General features: G+C 36.3%; 1 protein-coding gene across 1 annotated transcript in view; it reads left to right on the forward strand.

Moving 5' to 3' along the window:
• Positions 1 to 20,633, forward strand: part of TMEM131 (transmembrane protein 131) — a 102,980-nt gene that overhangs the window by 15,142 nt on the left and 67,205 nt on the right. Inside the window, exons 2-3 of the mRNA XM_074159905.1 lie at positions 6,471 to 6,532; positions 19,190 to 19,230. Of these exons, the coding sequence (XP_074016006.1) occupies positions 6,471 to 6,532; positions 19,190 to 19,230 (103 nt within the window). The remainder of the gene's footprint in view (positions 1 to 6,470; positions 6,533 to 19,189; positions 19,231 to 20,633) is intronic.

Raw genomic sequence — 20,633 nt, forward strand, 5'->3', positions numbered from 1 at the left:
CATGATAGTTAGGAATTCTAATAAAGAAAAAAGAATGAATATGTTTCTGTATAAAAGGACTTGAAAGTAAGTTATTTTTGCATGTGATCCTTACTACTTAGTGTATATTTACCATCTTGGCTGTGATGACTCTTCCTGAGGTCTGTTCGAAAAAGGATTAATTTCCCTTTGTTATGGACTACCGGAAAAGAAACAAACAAATTTACTATGTAGGTGCAAGAGTATTTAGCTGGAAAGGAAGCCTGCTGGCTGGTAGTTCTCTCTTGGAGCCTCTTGCTTGAGATTTGCTGGCTCATAAGATAATGATCTTTTACATTTCCAGTGAACAGTCACCAGTTGGGACGCAGGCAGAAATTCAGGCTGATAGCTGCACCAGCTCATCTTGGAAACGAGCCTTTCTTTAAACAGCTTCTATTGTGTTGAACACTGAACTGGGACGTGTTTCTTGAGGCTCACCAGACTTCCATCTTCTCAAAGCCGATAAAAATGGTTGCTTGCATTACAGCATAATACCATGGGGGTTTTTGTGTGGTATTTAATTTTTTACAGTGTAGTTTTCCTTTCATAATAATGTTATTTTATCATTCTGTATCTACTTGCCTGTATTTTACATGCTGCTCAGTTTTCCACTGTTCAGGATGATTGAAATTGTGTGGTTGCACATAAGCAGTTAATTCATAGTCAAAGCTTTAAAACCAACTCGTCCAGTTTTAGTTGTGCTGTTTAACCAGTAGGGATAAAAATGCTGTAATTACAATTACATAGACAGAAGTGAATGACATTTAGCATATTGTAATTGGTTCATGTGGTTATAGTTACCTTGAAGTGAGCTTAGTCATTAAGACAAAGGGTTAGAAACGGGGCTTCTAACAAACTTAGTGTAAATTAGAAGAGATGTAAATAATCGGTCTGGCCCTACTTTAGTAAGTTGGGACACTATTTCCAGAATTTGGAGAAAATTTGTACACTAGATGATACTGGGTTGTATAAATACAGCTTATAAGAAAATTTAAAAATTGGTTTAGACAAGAGTTAAGGGAGAAAACTGGTCTTACAAGCACGTAAGAGGATATATAATGATGATTAACATAAAAATAAATGAAAGCGTTGTGTTTATGGAGTAGCTGTTCCAGAACCAAGTAATGCTTCAGAATAGTGTTTTTATAAGCATATATGCCAGAATACATTCCTATTGAAATTAAGAAACTGACAGTGGCTAAATGAAAGAAAAATTTGCAAAGCCACCTTAAAAATCAGAGCTCAGTCAGAGCAGGCCTCATAACCTGTGAACCATGGAGAATTTTTTTATCCTTGCACACCAAGAGTCTTGGCATATTCACTGGTCTCACATTACATGCAAATTTATTCTGTTATGTGTGGTTCAGGCACAACTGAAGACTGGTGTTGGCTAGAGTGATTTTGATAGTAAGTTCTGTTTACTTTGGAGAAGTGTAGGATTTTAACATTTTCTTCTTGTTACTTGATGCTTTATAGGTCTGTACTTTTCTTATTTTAAGCTAAAACGTAAAAGACTTGGACCGGAGACAATTAAAATAGGAATGTGTTTGAGCAAAATTTGGCTGCTAGCTATATAAACTTGTGAGAAGATGCTGCTTAAGCGTTGAAGAATTTAGGTGAATTCAGTATCTCTTTAGGCCACTATTGTTTCTAATTTTATTACTTTAGGTGTTTACCATCAAACCCTGTGATATTGTTGGAGAGGGCAAGGGAAAGCATTTAGAAATCTACTGGTAATAATGACTAGATAGTGTTTTTACTGTTCCAGAAAATTGTGGGTTGGGGGGCAGGGGTTATGGCTGTGGTGGTGGTTTTTGTTTTGCCAGTTTTTAAAGTGTTTGGTAAAGCTTAGAAAATGCTCTCTATAGAAAAAGGTGTTTTGGAGCAAGTGAAAAGACCTGCATTCATAGTCTTTTTCTGATATCTTTTATGGGCTTTTCATAGAAAAGCTGACTTCAGCAAAGAAGTTGTATTTTAGAGGCTGTGAATCAAAAACAAACAGAAAATGAAACTTACAGTATTTTTTGCATTTGCTGTTGCTTATATCACTCCTGTTAACAGTGATCTACTGCCTGAAAAGAGGAAACCAGGATATGCAAGCTAGAAGTTGGAAAAAATTGATTCTGAAACCACTTAATATCCTAGTAGTGAGAGTGACTGAAATTGTCATGGATTCTCATGCATCTGATAAATTTGCTTCTTGTGGGCACTTGGAAGAATAAAGGTTTTCTGCTGTGAGGGATCTGTCTATACCTCTCAGAAGAAAATACTCTGTTCAGCATAGGTGAGGAGGAAAGAAGACTGTGATTCTTCTGGCCTTGAAATCTGGAGATAAGAAACTTCATCCTCCTTCTTTGGGCCGTGAACATGCTAATGTTCATGTTAAAGTTTGACAAATAACTATTATAATCAGCCTTCAGGGCTTCAGTTGCCTGTAGGGTCAGGAAGAAATTATTTTTCTAACGTATAATTTGGCTTCTTGGCTGCTGATTTGTGCAGTGGCAGATCACGCTGAGACAGCTGAAATGCTTCCTACCCCAAGTGTTATGTTCTGCCCCTCTTGCAGCAGTTGCCAGTCATGTGGCAGGCAGAGGTGACTGAAATGGTACAATCATCACTTCTTAATTTGCTGCAGTTTACTATTCCAGAGCATTGAAGTATTGGCTACAGTATTAGACTGACAATGGAGCATGATGGTATCAGCCCGGACTTTGGGAAGAAGTTTTTCCAGGAGAAATTGTTAGGGACTTTGCAGAAACAGTCATCTTCCTCTGTAGCGTGGGGAATGGTTCACCTAATAAAGCATGCCCAAGTGATCTCATACTTAATTGCCTGCAAAGTCTTTTGGCATTGGTAATAACCTATTCTCTATTGGTGACATACATATTTTGTGTAGAAGGACAGAAAAGGCTATTTTTGGACTTGCACTGCAGAAGTTTGTGAACTTGTTTAGCTCAGGTAGTACAAGTGCAAATGGTGAGCAACTGCTTCTAATTCTGGAATGGGCAACTACCCAGAAGGAAGCATTCTGGTCTTTGGGCACTGTCTGTATTTCGCTTTGAAGAAGCTTTTGTCCTCTCTGTGGTCCACATTGGACAGTTTGAGGGCTGCTCTTACAGAGGATTTGGGCGATTCTTTATGACTCGTCAGTGGAGCTTTTTTAAATTGTAATTAGCTTTGCCTCATTTGAATGAGGTGACGCGTTGCTTCATCCTGCATCAAGAGTCTGAGAAGTCACTTGCAAAAACAAACTTTCATCTGAGAAAGGTGTAGGTATTTGCTTGTCGTTTCCTTGCTTTGATGAAATAACTGATAAAGTAGAAACAATGGCTTGAAAGTTAGTCTAAAATGAAGTAAAAGGTATAACCACAGAAACTTCATCACAGTCTCAGTTGAGATGCAGTTGCTGCAAAATGGCCAGCAGCCAGGCTTTGCAGTGCATCTGACTTCACCTGGCACTAACTGTCATCTGCTCTCTGAAAACATTTCTTAAATGATATAATGATGAATGGCACTTCTATTTAACAGTGTCATCCGCTCAAAATGTTCTGTAACATCTGTTGCTTTGTTCATAAGTTGCAACAAAGACGAAATAACTGAAGAGTGGCTGAGAAACTGTTTGGGTTTTACAGAAGGGCTGCCTTCATTCAAGCTGCTTTGGCAGAAAGCTTTGGCTAGTTTCTGTGAGCTGCTGTGTGTGTTATCCTTGTGGAGGAATTGTTGCTACTTTATGCTTTTTGTACCTACAGCATGTCATATTTAAAACGGGAAAAAAGCCTCAAGAAAATACTAAGAATTTGTGATTTGATACTCTTTTTATGTTTTATTGGTTGTTGATATATTATGAATATAAAAAGCTGATTTCTAATAAATTTTTTTGTTTGTGCCTGATGTCACAGTCAAGTTCTGCATCCAAAACAGAAAGGTAGAAAACAAAAAGAATGCCCCACCTCAGAGGTGCAGTTCCTTTTGACTGTTAGGAAGGTGTGCTCATATTGATAAATTCTTTTATTGAATTGTGATTGTTACACTTGCAATAAATCAAATACATGAGAAAACATAATTTCATTCTGGATTTCTCCCGAAGTTAAGAATTGAGAATTTCTTTCCTGTATCAGCTAATCTGTAATTTGGATTTTTTGCACAAGAGGCTAGACATGACATTTCTATGAAACTGGGATTAACTGTCATACTTTGCTTTTTAACCTAACATGTCAAAACTTCATTTTCTTACGTCTTGTGCTGCAATTCACTTAGTTCAGATTTTTTTGAGTGGTTTTAAAGACAAAATTAAACAGTGATTTGAATGTCTTACAGTGTCTTGGCAGTTAAATTGACAAGAATCCACTTTCTCTTTTTTTCTAGGATTAAACTTTAAACTGATAGACCTACTTCAGTAATTTAAGTTTTAAAAGACCAAATTTTTATAAGCTATAGGACTTGATCTTGAAACAGTTGTTTAAATGCTGTTTTGTTTTGGGTTTGTGTTTTTTTTTTTAATCTCTTGCCTTATGTTCTGTATAGTTCTTCAATATAAATGGTTGACCAAACCCCCAATTCTTGGGTTAAGGATCACTTTCGCTTGTTTTGGAAATCATTAAGATGATACACAAAAAAAAATTCACAATAAATACACAAAAAAAATTTCTAAAGTATTGCTGACATGACTGACTAGTACTGCTCATGCCACTGTTAATACTGCAGGCCATGCATGTTGTTTATAGTCTGAGCCCCCCCTTCCCCTCTGTGGTGCTTTTCACACTTCCACATGAGCTGGGCTGCTTTCTCAGCCTGTGTTACTAAACATTAGAATTTTGAAATGTGCTAGCTTGGAAAGTAATGGTATAAAATTTTGTTGTTTGGGGTTTTTGTTTATTTCTTTGACTTTTTTTTTTAAATACTGAAAGAGTCTTTTGGATGTGATAGCAGCAATCTTTGTTTTATGTTAACTTTTACTTTTGGTCACATGAAAGCAAGGTTGTGGAGTTTGTACCTTTTAGGAGAAGGTATCAAAATGCAGGGGGAGTTGGAGATGCAGAATGGGATGTGCAAACAGTGATATGTTAAGTAGGAGATTGCTTTGGTGACACCTCAGTCCGCACCCAAAATTCAGCCAGTGAGGAAATGCTTGGGACAAAAAAGCATCAAAAATAGTGTTACTCTGTGGTAGGTGCCTTTACTCCTGTCTGCCAAGAGTACTTTTTTTTTTTTAATTTTAGCTTTCTGAAAGTAATATCACTTTTTCTTTTAAAACATCATGAACACAAGTGGCAATGTTGGTGACCTTATAATAATTGTTCGTGGTAGAACAGTGACCTTCAAAGTGGGAGATGAAGTTTAAATCTTATTTTTCAGACTGGAATTCAAATTCCATCTTCCAGAAGCGCATATTGTGCTTCTATGTGCTGGGAAGTCTTTAACTTCTTCCTGTTGAAGTTGTTCCTCTTTGCAGATAGAGGGGTGTGTTATCACTCTCTCAACTTCATCTAGCTGAATGGTAAAGGCAGTCATGGAAAAAGGTTATAGGGTAGGGGAGGAGTTATTTGTAGGGACTTATTTTTTTTAATACAATTTTCTGGTTTGAGGTTGTTACTGCATTTTATCCTAAAGACCTGCTTTTGTGTGTGGATAGTCTTTTGGGGAGCAAAATTTAGACCTCTTCGCACTTTCTTTCCTCTCTAAGTTGTGTTGATTCTTGTACAGATTATTATATTTTACAGGAAGGGCAATGCCTTATTTCTTTGTCTTTAAAATAAAGTAGAATTCCCTACATTTTGAGAGGAACTGAAGAACAATTGCCTGACCAAACATTTGGAGGAAGTGAGTAGAGGAGGAATGCTTAATTTGAGGATCCTGTATGTGACTGAGGCATGAACTTTTCATCAAATTTAGTCATATGGTGCAAACGCTTCTAAACTGTTTCAAATTTTATTATGTTACTGTTAAGGTGGAGAGTTGTTGCCACAATGAGGATTAGGGAACAGTGTGCCCAAGGCTTTCTAGATGCACAGTAAAGATTTTAGGTGTATAGGTAAAACTGTAATTCTCTTTGTAACTGTCAGAATTCTTTGTGGACTTGCATGTATTAAACTCAGTTGTTTAGGTACCCAGTCAGTCATATTGGTTGAAGTACTGAGTTAGCTTGGTACAGCCAGTCTTTTTAGGGAACCTAGTAGTTATTCACTTTGGAGTTAAATATTTTTGTGCCAAAAGACTGATTTGTGAAGTGTGGTACTTATTAATATGCATATCTTGAAATTGGAGCTGTCAGAGGAAAATTAGTATCCCAGATTTGTGTTCGGTATTTTGTTAGACTTTGCACTGTTATTTTGGTTTGTCATAGCTCTATCTATAAAACAAGGTACAACAGGGTTTAGATGTTTAAGTTGCTCTTTTTCAATTTAATAACAAAATATTTTTCTGTTAAGTTACTTTTTTGTTTTTCTTTACAGCTTTCATCCAGTCAGATGGCATAATAGAAATGCTACGTTTTGATGAAGGAGACCTATTGCAGGTATGTAGTCTGAGTAAATCATCTGAATTAGCAATGTTTAATCTTCTTTTTGATAGCTGCTTTTTTTAAACTTTTTTTGGTGAGTGGATTTTTGAAAATAAGCAAGCATCAAACTTAAGTCCAAAAAACATTTAGACCTTTTAGAGTTATTTTAAACAGTATGCTTTGGTGTGTCCTGAGGTTCTGGTTCCCTGATCTTTTGTATTGGGAAACTGGTGGAGTTTACCACAGGTTCTGTCTGTCCTTTTTGTCCAGGACTTTTTTCCTCAGAAAAAATGGAGGATGCTTTGTGGTTAAGACTCACCTTGATGTAGAGTTGGGATGCAATTGGATAGCAAAACTAGAGGAACTGGGGATTGTTGCACGATGCCCAAAGGTAAAGGTAGCCCTTGGGACCAAGTCACCACTGGGGTTAAAGAAAGCTTAAATTTCTGCAGTGAGCTAATTGCTGATGCAAATACAGATTTTTTCAGGTCTAATGTTGCCATTCTTGTCAGCTTTCTTTTGGCATGAGACAAAACAGACAAAAAGTTAACTTTAAAGAATGCATGCTGAGATTTTGAGATGGTGGTAGTGGTTGGGATGAAATGCATAGCAATATGGAGTGATACTTTAGAGCCATGCAGTTCTGAAGTTCTGTTGAATAGAATTTCATACACATGGATTTTGTTGATTGTATTTATGTTGGAATATCTGTTAAAATTCTTTTATGTTAGTCCTGATAGTTGAGAGGGAGAAGGGGAGAATGAAGAAAGCAATTAATTGTGTAAATTATTAGAATATATGGCATGTGACTGTGTCTAACTTCATTAGTTACCAGTGCAGTGCTTCATTTACATTCCCTACCTTCTATGTAAAAGCTGTATAATTCTGGGCTCGTGATAATATTGCTTGTTTCAGATTTATGAACGTGTTTTTTCTTTTCCCCCCACCTACCTAAGTTGTTTGGGTTTTTTGTTTGGTTGTTTGGGGTGTTTTCCCTTCCTACACTGCATGGTCCTTAATGTAAATCAAGAATAACTTCCTGTAGATTTTAAGATGATAATGTATGAGGATAAGATCCTTCAAAACGATCTAAACTGGTGACAGAAAAGGTTGCAGTTAAAAACAAACAAAAAAACAACAAAAAAAAACAAAAAAAAAACAAAAAAAAAAAAACAAAAAAACAAAAAAACACACCCCACCTCCCAAAAACCCCCACCACCAAACAAGCAAACAAAAAAAGCCCCAGGTTCCTCATTAAACAGTTGTTTAGATGTCATGTGCTAAACACATTCTCATAATAGATATGTGTACGCTTATTTTAGGACATACTGAGTAGAACAGTGGAAGTTTTCTACATAGTAGTTACAGTCTTAATTTTTGCAGGTTTTGACTTAGAATATTTCTTTAACTTGCATGGAGATACCACATATCAGTATAGATATAAGAGAAAAAAATCACTGGCAATAATTTCTTTTCTTTTACATATTCTATTAGAGTATATTTTCTTCAATGAGTGGTTTAATAAAAATGAGAGCCAGGTGTTGGCCCATTTTTTTAGGATAAAAATTATGTAGTCAAATTCACTTACCTACATTTTAGGTGGGTTCCCCCCCGATTCTTTTTTTTCTTTTTTAAATTAAAATTAATCTTACAAATATGAAATTATTTATTTATTTTTGCGCTCTTAGTTACTGTAGTTCTCAGGACTAGAAAGTAATGGTGCTGCTGTGAACCACCATCAACAGTTCACATAAAGATGAAAAAGTAAAACAGGTTGCTAATAATTCCGGTTTTATTGCAAGATGCAACAGAGACAGGAAAATTAATTTAAATGTTATGGTGGGAGAAAGTCAAACAATTCTGCATGTTGCACTGTTGACTTTGCTATGCCTTGGATTGCATTTGGTTGCAACTTATTCTAATACACTGCTGAACATTTGATTTGACACAAAGCCAGAGAGACAAAACTTCTAATCGTTGGTTTATATGTTTTATATTATGGTTGTGGCTCTTAAGCCAAAAATACCTATGTAAGTGAAACCAGTTCCTTTTAATCCGAAAGATACAGCATGTTTTCTCTAGCTTACAATTTATTTGGTTTTTTTATTTCCCTGTAGATTTTTATATGGTGACCTCTTGTGACTACTTTCTGCAATTAAAAAATAAAACCAAAGCAAATATGTTTTATTGTAAAAACAGATTTACATCTTGTGAACAGCAGTTACTAAAGTTCTAAACCTACTGTAATGTCATTGAATGTTTCTCTTTCAGGCTTTCTGTAAGTTTTCACAAGTGTTTGTTGATTGTAGGTCATCCATCATTACAGCACAAATACGGTGATGTAGTAGTAACTCAGTGTTGTCTAATCTTATGTCACCTTCAGGTGATTTTTTTTTTTAATATAAAAAAATAACAAATTCAGTGCCTAAAGCGATTAATAATTGTTGAAGTGTCAAAGCCATCTCCAGTCTTGGTTTATTTCCCCCCCCTCAGATAATTTGGTATCTTTAAAGTGGAAGCAGGCCCTTTTCTTGTTTGAAGGTGTTGCTTTCCAAGTAAGACAAATAAAATGCTGAGTCTCACGTAATTTAACCAGTAGGGATTCCTGTCACCTCCCTCCAGTTAGAGTATATGCTCTTGATACTCTTTTTTGTATGTATTTGGACTACATACTATTGGCAAAACACTCCTTATGTGTTTCAATCTCATTTTTGGACTTTTGTTGTAAAAAATGAATTAAATGTGTTGGAAAACTGGGTTTAACCAGACTGACTTAAAACTGTTATATAAAGAGCATAAATCTTTTAAATATTTAAGTAAAAAAACCCTTGCATTTAGTAAAAGTAAACTGGCAATGAAAATTTAATTAGTTCATGCTAGTGGATAATGCTAACACAGTAGAGACTTTTTGTGTGTGGATTTCCAGTATGTGGATTAGAAAGTGCTACAGCATGTAGGTTTGCCCTCAGTCTTAACAGAGAAAAAATGAGAATTTTGTTCTTTAGCATACGTGTTTAGATTAAAGGTTTTTATCTGAATAAATTTATGCTACTTCTGTCCATGGATTAAATTACAATAATGATGGAATTTCCTAATTCTGTCTATTCTTCAAATGAATCAGTCCCCTTAAGGACTCGACAACTTTTTGAACTCTTCAAATAATTTATTTAGATCCTGAACATAGGTTAAGAATTGTATTATGTAAATTTTCCATTGCTCAATGTGATGTAGGGTTTGTTTTTTTGTTGTTTTTTTTTTTTTTCTTCAATAGCAAGCAATTTGCAGATGTCTATATAATTGTTTGGCACTTCAGGGTCATAGGTTTGTTGGGTTGGAATTGGCCTCAGGAGATCACCTAGTACTTTCTTCAGGTAGTGTTGTGTGTCGATGGACTAGCCTTGGCAGATGCTTGACTCTTCAGTTCTTAAAACCTCTAAAGAAGTAACTTACATGAGTTTCCTTAAGTACATATTTGTTTCATGCCTAAGCTGGTTTTGCTGCTTCTTTTTTCTCCAATATATATTCAGTTGGGGAGGACGGTGTTGGGATTTTTTTCCCTCTTCATGATGACAATTTTGTACTAAAGACACCTATATCTTCTCCATGCAAATTTTTAAAAACACCCTGTAACTTTCTTTACTGGATTTTTATATGTCTACATACTAGTTAAAGCCTAGCATTTGTTTGGGACATTAGTACTCTGAGGCTTTGCAAAAGGAGAGAGTAGTTGCTTCCCTGCATAATAACACTTGTTTTAGTAATTCCAAAATGAGTAGTAAATTTTTGGTGGCATCTTGTTTTGGTCCTATAGTTTGTATTTCAGTTTGCTCTCCAGACACATTGTTTTCTTTAGTGTACTACCACTTAGTTATTCAGAGTTTTCGATTTGAGCTCTCCTTCAGCTGAACTTTGCCTTGTCAGTGTCAGGCATTCTCTTCTGTGTGTCCTGATTATTTGAACCCTTGTCCAGACCTGACAGATGCTTCAAGTCCCTGAAGATGATGTCATCTGCAAATATTAGGAGTGCTGAAATAAACTACAACTGTACAACTGTTACTTTTAATAAATTATGCTTTCATGTTAAGCCAACATACTGGCTCACTTTTTGAGGACGGTATTTTGGAAAGTGAACAGTAAAGTAAAATTTATTTTTCAAAGCAAGGTTTTCATTTGGTTTTAGTTCATAAAGGACTGTTTCCCAGGTCATTCTATTTATTGTTGGAGCTCTTGCCTTGGATATCTAATGTTTTCCTGCACACTGTAGTTGGAGCCACTATTTTCAAGAGTGAGAGATCTTCTATTCAGACTAAGTATTTGGGAAGTACTTCTGCTTATGTAGTAGTATTTTTGAAGTAGCGTATTCCTACAATGAAAAAGGACAATGGTAAGACTCTTCAGTCCAATTCTCTTTAACACAAATCACTACAGTTAACTGTGCTGCAATAATCTTAAGTGTATGAAATGCTTTTCTATAGGTGAACTCCTAGAAATTATTTTACTGATACTTACTGGTTTTCGGAATAGCTAAAATAGAGGAGAAACAAAACCTGTGTGCTTATGTATACTTAATATATATTTACTGTCTTTGTTCATAAGCTGCTGCAAACTGCTCACAAAAGCTGTTAATGAGAATTATAATGGTCCTAAATGTCAAAGAGACAGAACCTTAACATGACTTGTGGTGGCTTTGCAACAAGAAAGCTACAGGACTGAGCTACAAGCGTGGGAGTCAGCAATGCTGATCTCTTACTGGAGGAAGTTCGGTATTTTCTGCATGATCTGTACTTCATTCCGTATCTTAACGGAAGTGACAATCATTTGGTTTTGATGTATCAGCATTAGTGTTTTCAGGGTGTAAAACTTAAATGTGGCTTATCTTTTTTTTTTTTTAAATTACCTCATATTTTCATATTGTATGTTGACTTCTGAAAGGGTTTTGATATGATCTCCATTAATATCAATATAGCCAAACAGCTAAGATACAGACAGCATGAGTGGGCAATAAAGTGGCTGGACCTTTGACCTCGATAGGTGTACTCTACAGTACAAAGTTCAGCTGGCAGTCAGTTACCTGTGATGGAGTTTGGTACCAAGGACAATACTGTTTAATGTCCTCATTAACAGCCTGGATGATGGTATAGAGATTACTCTCCCTAAGTTTGCAGATGCTACCAAATTGGGCAAAGTTGATACACTGGAAGGCAAGGCTGCTATTCAGAGGGACTTTGGCAGGCTGACAAGAGCCTCATGACATTCAGCTAAGGCAAATGCGAGTCCTGCACCTGGGAGAGAATAACCCTGTGTAGCAGGACAGGCTGGGCAGTGACTGGCTAGGTAGAAGCACTGCAGAAAAGACCTGTGGGGTTCTGGTAGACAAGTTGAACAAAAGTTAGCCATGTGCCCTTGTAGCAAGGCAGCAACTAGCCTACTGAACCGTGTGAACAAATGTGGAGCCAGGAGATAAGGTGTATGATTTCCCCCCACTTAAACATTTGTGGGACTGCGGCTGGAGTTCTGTGTTGGGTCTGGGCTACCAAGTACAAGGAAAGCACTGACATACTAGAGCCAGCACAGCAGAGGGATACCGGGATGATAAGGGGGCTGGAATGATTCTCACGTTAAGATGTGTTTCTTCAGCCTTTAGAAGAGAAGACAAAGGGGAAAACGAATTGCTATGGGCAATGTAGAGTTGACAAGAGCCAGGATTTTCGTTGTCCATGGTGGAAGAATGAGATGTTTTGGACACAATTTCAGCATGGGACATTCCAAACCCATGTAAGAAAAAAAGCTTTTAAATTTAAGGGTGATCAAACACTGGACCAGGTTACTCAAAGAAGTTGTAGGATTTCTGTCTTTGGAGATATCCAGAACTCAACAGCCCAAAGCAGTGAGCCACCTGCACTAACTGGACCTCCCCTGAGCAAGGATTGGCTAGATGGCCTCTGGAACTTCCTTCCAATGTGTGTGATTTTCTAAAAGAATAAAAGCCATCTCAGTTCATTGCAATTGATTGTGAGCAGCTGAAGTCCTGCTGCTGCTCAGAAAAAAAATTAATTTTCTTCTTGTACAGGAAGAATTGCCATCCCTAGGCTTTAGTTTAAAAAGAGTTAAGTGATGCCCAGAAGTAAGTGACTGTTTCAAAGCCAAGGTCTATAGCATGTGTTGCATCAGCTAAAGTCAACTGATGTTTTTGTTTCCTTATGTGAGTCTGGGTCATGAAAGAGCATGGCAAGAATGACTCAGTGCAGTCCACTTTCAGCTACCTTTCAGATTACAGCATTCATTTTTTTTCATTACCTTAAGCAAGATATTCATCATTAATTATGTTTCTTTTAATTACCTGACTTATTAATATAGAGCTTATGAATGCAGCAATGAAGATTTAAGCTGCCATGTACGGATCGATTTTGTAGCTATCTCTCAACATTTAATTGCAAGCTAAAAAGCACGTAGCTTTTCTACAAGAAGGAACCAGCCTTACTATAAAATAATAGTATGTAAAATGTTCTGAAAGAGTCTTTCAGACTGAAAGTTTTTTAAATTAATGTGGATACTGTTGTGTAGGAATACAGAAAGCTTTGGTTGTTGAGAATTTTGGTAACATAAATGTATTTGGTGTCTAGAAACCTCAAGTCTTGACTAAGAGGGCATCCCTTCTTTGTTCTCAGCGGTCTCCCCTCCCCTCACCCTCTCCCTTGTTTAAGGCTTTAGGTCTTTAGTTCAGGTGCTTAAACATAGGTGACCGGTGGTATTTTAGATGCCCTGGGCTGTCCTGGACATCTACGTGGATCTGGCAGAGATGGCACAGGAGAAACTGTGCCCTTTTGGATGTCAGTCTTAGAGCAGGCAGGTTGCCCTAGGATATTAATCTTAAGTGGCAGCAGATGCCTATGTTTAGATGACTGAATGTAGTGCTAGGTAATACGACCTCTTACCAAGAAGTGAAGAATAGCTATTATAACAAACTGGTGAGACATTAAAATTAACCTTTTTGTTGGTGGTGGTTGGGTTTTTTGGTGGGATATTTTGGTTTTGTGTTTTGGCTAAGGTTAACAACCATGGGCATGTCTTTAGAGTCAGCCTTCAGACTGTAAGGTGTGGGTTTTGATTCTCCATGTGCGCAAGATAGTTGTGTGGTATTGTTTCACAACTGTACTGAGTCTTTAAGGTGTGCTTTCAGGTACAGATTCTCTATGAAACTTGTCTCAAGTATATGACCCTCTGGAAATAAGTTGGTTTAAGTCTTGAAACTGGTGCTGGCTGACTGCCTTCAAATTTTTTTACTCACTGTGTGCAAGTTGTCTCAAGATCTTTATTCTGAAACCCCTTTGGTTTATTGTTTAATCCTTCTAGGGTTATATAAGAGATAAATTAAGGCATGCAACTGTTAGTAGCAACAACCTAAATGCATATGCTAACCTTAAAAAAAAAAAAATAAAAAAAAAAATTAATAAAATCAGTTTCCAAGACTTGAACGCAGCATTTTGGGTGGAAGGATAATAACCCCCTGTACTGGTAGAAGGGGTGATTTTTCCCTTTCTTGCTTCTTTTTCCCACTCAGCTGTATATTTTTACTGTTTATTTTGTGCTGACATTAGTTTTTGTTGTTAGGCAGTCAGTTGGATCTGGAAATTATTCCAATTGAATTTTTTTCTCTGTAACTTTGTTTATTATGTCTCTTGAAATATTAATAGTGTGCACATGCAGCCTCCTTGATCTGTAAATTACAAGGTAGTATTTTGTTATTTGTACTACTTCTCCCATACAGATAAGATATAATAAAATTTTTCTATAAATCATATTTTTCTAATGCTCCTCTATTACAGATGTATCCTTTACAGGAGAAAAGAATAAACTGTATTTATTAAAGAGCATAATTTTATTTCTCTTTACCTGATAAACTGGCAGTATTCAAAAAAAACTACACTTTAAATAGTGGATTGATCTGTTACATGGTTTTAGTTCTTGACATTTATGTTTTACAGGTTTATACAGTCACACAGGAAAAATAGCATGCCAGGGTGCAGCACAGTGGGTCCACAATTTTACTTGAAGATCAAATTTTTTGAAAAAGTATTTTGAATATGTAACTGAACACATTTGTATGTTTTTATTTACTACACGACTCTAAAGATTGACGTGTAATAAAAATGAGTGGTAATTATAGAAACTGCCACATGAGATTTATTTTTGGTTTAGTTCCATGATGCTATGGTTGATGAGCTGCTGAAGTTGGTATGCTATTTCTTTGCTCTTGGTTGACCCTGATTTAAAAAATAAATTAAAAAAAAACAAACCCAAACAAACCCCCTAAAAATACCAAAACAAAACCCACACAACAAAATACCCACAAAAAACCCCAAACAAACCATAAAGCAAACAACCCCCTGCTCAAAACACAAAAAGTATCAGTGAAATGAACTTATCATTGTGCTTGTATTTAACAGACATCTGAAAACAAAAGCCAGGCTTTCCCTTATAAGCATGACTCTGATGGATATTTGCTCTTAAATATATTTTGGACATATGATGTCCTGCCAAAGTGATTTGTGATTTAAAACTTTATGTACAGATATTAGACTAATATTTTCATAGCAAGAAGACTGTGTGATCAGCCAGATAATTTAACTCCCAACAGTTAACTACAACCATGGCCATGTAGTAGTTCAGCTATTGTGAATTATGTGGATTTCTATTTGTTTTTGTATTTTTCTGGAGTTAAATTCGATCTCTGGTGCCCTCTGTCTAAAAGTTGGCTGGGGTGGGGTATTGACTGCCAGTTATTATGCTTAAGAGCATCTTTCTGTACTGAATAAAACTTAATAGAACGTGCTCTCTTGTTAGAGCCAAAGCTAGTTGTCAAGGATGGACAGTGTTGGTAATGACTATTTTGGTTGCCCTGTCATAGGATTTTGGTTGCCCTGTCATAGGATCTGAACCTGTTAGCTCCATCATCTGACTGTCGGGTAACTGCTGGTAGTTTTTAATGTGCTTTAGTTATGTTTCTAAAGAAAAAAAAAAATTACTGAAAGGAATGTTGTATTTAATTGTAGCGAATAATGAGCTTTCAAGGACATTGGTAAGGGTGTTTATACATCTGTTAACTTCATAGAGTAAGTTTGGTTGTTGTGGTTCAACCCCAGCCAGAAGCCCAGCCCCACATAGCTCCTCGCTTACGCACATGGGGAAGTGACTTGGAAGGGTAAAAGTGAGAAAACTCATGGGTTGAGATAAAAACAGTTTAATGGGTAAGCAAAAGCTGCACATGCAAGCAAAGCAAACCAAGGAATTCCTTCCCTGCTTCCCATGGGCAGTCAGGTGTTCAGCCATCCCCAGGAAAGCAGGGCCCATCACACGTAACGGTTACTTGGGAAGACAAACACCATCACTCTGAATGTTCCCCCCTTCCTCCTTCTTCCCCCAGCTTTATATACTGAGTATGGCGTCATATGGTATAGAATATCTCTTGAGTCAGTTGGGGTCAGCTGTCTCAGCTGTGTCTCCTCCCAGCTTCTTGTGCAGCCCCAGCCTGCTCACTGGTGGGGTGGTGTGGGACATGGAAAAGGCTGGGACTTTGTGTGAGCACTGCTCAGCAATAGCTAAAACATCCCCTTGTTATCAACGCTGTTTTCAACACAAAAAAACACAGTACCATACTAGCTACTATGCAGAAAATTAACTCTACCCCAGCCCAAACCAGTACAGTTGTATAACGATATTTCACTGGAACACTGTCTCAGCAATTTTTGGTTATCTCCCTCCAGTAGTCAGGAAAATCAGTGTTGTGCATGCATAGCGTGGAAGAATGGAACTGGCAAAATCAAGGAGAAGAATGGCTTAAAATGACTGTGCTGTAGTAAAAAAGAAAGGGATATATGGAGTTGTTTGGTAGGGACAAGTAGCAGATTATTTCAGTTGGTACAGAAATCACAAAATGGACTTGGGTCATTTTTGGGTACATCTGCATTGCTGATTGTATTGCATAGATCTTTGGATTCAAAACTTCCTCATCATCAACACTTGGAGCATACCACTTGCTACATCAGAGATGTGCAGAAAGCTCACGAATGCTGAGCTCTACTGAGCAATTTGTCTGTTAGCCTAGATCAATGGTAGCTGGCCGTGGGGAAGATCAGCATACCTCTTTGGCTGCGGTCAAATAGCTCAGGCTCTTTAGTCCTTATCATCAAGCACTAGTCTTTCTACTGAGTAGGCTGCACAGCATCTCTTGCAGAGCTCTCAGAGCCAGGTGTAGTCTGATGTGTTTTTACAGAGAATGGGTACATCTGCAAGCTCTAGGCAATAGTTACAGAGTTTAAAATAAAAAATAAAATTGGAAAGGCAGACAGTGACTCATGGTCGTCAGATTTATGAGAGAAAAGTAGATAATAACAGTAAGCATATATAATTGTAAGTAGCTGTTTGAAGCTTATTAAAACAATTTTTAAAATGCTCAAGCAATACGTATTTTCCACAGAGCTTGTAGAATCATGCTCTTGTGAACTAGAGGAAATCATGGGCTTAATATTTTGAACAAGTGCTTCTAGGAAGTGTTAAGCCAACTTTTGAGAGCGTAAATCCTTGGATGGAGAGAAAATATTTTCAGCTGATTCACTTTGATTCAGTTTCCTGTCTATTTTTTAAGTTGAAAAATTAATGGGTGTTAGTTTAAAACTGGAAGGTTTGCTCTCACCTTTCCAGTTTGAGGAAAAAATAAGGTATGGAAGGCAGAGATCTGTTTTTTCTGATTAAATTCTTTTGGAGCTAATCAATTAACTTGTTAGGCAGTAGTTCCTAGGAAGTTTTAGATATAAAACATTTTGTATCTTAAGCATTTATCGATTAATTAAAACTGATTTTAAATGTCTTCTTTCTTAATTTTAATTGAATTTCCCTTCTGAAACTATTCACTATAGATTTTAAGTATTTGCTTATATCTTAGAAAATGGAGGGTGACATCAGAAATTAAGGAGCTGAACTAAAAGCTTATCAGTATGCCAGTAGTATGCCTTAGCTAGGAAAACTTAATGGAAGCATTTGCAAGCCAGTGTATTTTAATGAAAAATAAGAAGTGTCCTATTTTTCTAATTAAGATACAAATGTAATAGGTAAGCTTAAATAAAAGCTTGTTAAGTTTAAATGAAAACCTGCTGATTTTTAAATGATAATAAAATTGGCAATATAAAACAGCTTACCATGTCTCTTAGCATTCTGTTCAGTGAGGAAATACTGCACTGATCATGTTGTACTGCAAAACATAATTTCATGTGAATCCCTTCAATGTCCCTTTAGCGAGGGTGTCTGCCCCTTTATTTCAGAGGTTTTAAACCAAAAAAGCTAATTGATACTCTGCCTAGACATTAAAAATTGGAAAAAAAATCCTCAAGTTGCAAACAGATTAGTTTTATTTTACAATGATAAATACATTAGTAAATATAATAGTACACTTTCAACTTTCTTTAGTTTGATACAAATTGGAGGGTCAATAAACCAAATAATGCCATTTTAAATCTGAGACACTACTTAGATTTATAGTCCCGAATTGATCCTTGATATGAATCAAACATTAATGTTTGTGGATTAAGTGATATAATAATTATAATTATAAAATGACAAAGAAGTGTCTCCAAAATGCAAAATTAAAATTCCTCTAATAGAAGAATCTATATTTTAAGTAAAAATAATTTTCTTTTATATTTTTATTTTAAGAAAAAATACTTTTATCTTAGGAAAAGCAAAGAAAGAAAGCGTAACTTGTAGTTGAAATAGAGAGCAGTGAAGGACCCAGCCAAGGGACTTGATGTTAGTTCTGAAATGAGAAAATACGAAAAATTCACATTCCCCTTGCAAACAAACAACATCCTTATACCAGAGGTGAACTGTGTCAGATGAGCCAAGGTGCATCATAGACTTTATTGGACCTGTAAGCTTTCTTTCCACTCCCAGAAGATAAATATTTGTCTTGGCCATGATTGCCTTTAAGAGAAGGACTGAAATCCTCTATTTGATCCCCAAATGCTGTGGGAAGACAGAATTTTTCAAAGTCAGGTATGTTTTAACATTGGCTGTATCAGGAGGACTTTCCATACGCAGCCTTCTGAACCAGTTGGAATTTCCTAGACAACCTACCCTCCTTGTTTTCACGTAATTAACTGTAATGTCCAGCAGAGTGGTAGTAAAGGTATGAATAATAGAGCTTAGAAGATCATTAGCAGGGAAGGAGATGAAGTTTCCTAGGCAAATGGAGATAATAGCATTCTTTGTTTTCCTATTCATTAAATTACACTGGTGAGATAATTGCTTCACTGTTATTTGTTTTATATGCTTTCCTTTATAGTTTGTTTCTTACATCTATGCTAGGTTTTTCTTTTGCTCCCCACAATGTTATAATTTCCTGGACTTTTTTCCTCCTCTCAATTTTTAAGTTGTTAGGTTAATGTTTTCTTATAGTTGGTACGAGTTCCTGCCACTGGAGCTGACTGCAGTTCTGCAGGGCTGAACAGTCTTTTGGTAGAGGCTTAGTTTCTTTAATTGGAAAAAGCCAGTTTGCATTTTCTGTTCCAGATCAAAACTTCTCCTTCTGTCTTTTAAGATCTGATCTACCCACTTGTTCATGGTTGTTTTTTTTTTCCCCAGAGGGAGTATATAAAATTATTTTTTTTTCTTTTACAGACTGAGACAACTATAGGCCTCAGTTCATATCAACAGAAAAGGTAAGCATGATTTTCTACAAGTTTAATACAACCATTCTGTTGCGAAATTTGTGATATTTTTCATAAGAATAATAAAGTTTTTCTTAAACTGAGGAAATTTAAAATGTAAAACAGTTTTTAATATTGGACAGCTAAATCACTTCACATGTGGAATTAGAAATGAAACAATTTTTAATTCACTTTGTAATGTATACCACAGAGTAATTCTGTATAAATAAAGAGGAAGTAAAATGAGCCTTTGCTTGTAGATTATTTTTTTAATCGTTTTACTAAAGTTTAATTGAGAAAGGAGTGGATTTGTTTACTTGCTTCAAAAGTTCTTGGGGTCCTTTTGAAGAAAAACTTTATGATGTTACTTTCTATAGATTCTACTCCATCTGTCTGTGTATTGTCCCCCTCCCTCCTTGAAGACATAATCTGTTATCAAAGAAAATGCACATATAGTATCTGAGAAGGAAAAGAACCTGCTTCTTTTTTTCACTGGTCCCTACCTTTTCTCTGGAGACTCCTGAAATACTCATGTGTGTTTAATGTGTACATTGAACAGTAATAATGAAGCTTGTTTCTTACACAATAGCATTCCACAAACTGTCATGTAGAACGTAGTTATAAGATAAAATAAAAATAGTTTTTTAAAGATCAAATTAAAATTATGTGCTTGAAATAATTTGTTGCTAGGGGTTTTCCCCATTTTGCTATCTTAAACTGCTTGTGTGAAGCCCTGCACTTGTTACCATGTAGTGCACTCAGACCTTGCACAGCAGTTAAAGAATCTCTTAAATTTCATTATCAAACTTCTCTTGTATGAAAAATAAATAAGATGATCCTTAATGCTTCCAGAAGAACACAATCTAAGCAAATAGGTTACAGAGCAGTATAACTAATAGTAACTTCCAAAACGTCTGTTTCTGTAAGCTAGGTTGCTTAAGCTAAGTGATCATTGTGTTTTTCCCTGTCATGGTTTCTAATATTAAATCAACTGGACTTTGGGTCATTCACAAGCAACACGAGTGGTTTAAGATGCTAGTACCCCAGTTGTTGTTTACCTGTCCTTCCTGCCAAGGATTCTCTCTCCTGTGACAGAGAAAGTGAGTATGTGTGCCTGTGGCTCAGCTGCTGCAGTTCATGGTCCAGTCACTTATTTTACTCTGGCAGAAATTATGGGTTTGTACATGGAGCGTGAACTGGAGCTGTTGTGCTGTAGGTATTTGTTGCATTCTTCCATGAGCTGTTGGGGGATTGCAAAGTGGTCGTGGACAGGAACGTAAACAGCTGTAGCTATGTGCTCCAGTATGCCAGTCAGATTGCAAGTACGAAAGCATGAATTTAGGAATTACAACTGAACTTGGGAGAACCATGATTAGTGTATTTTATGTCTTGTGTAGAGTCAGACTTAATGGAGG

The sequence above is a fragment of the Numenius arquata genome, chromosome 1 (genome assembly GCF_964106895.1).
Source record: "Numenius arquata chromosome 1, bNumArq3.hap1.1, whole genome shotgun sequence".
Classification (NCBI taxonomy): domain Eukaryota; kingdom Metazoa; phylum Chordata; class Aves; order Charadriiformes; family Scolopacidae; genus Numenius; species Numenius arquata.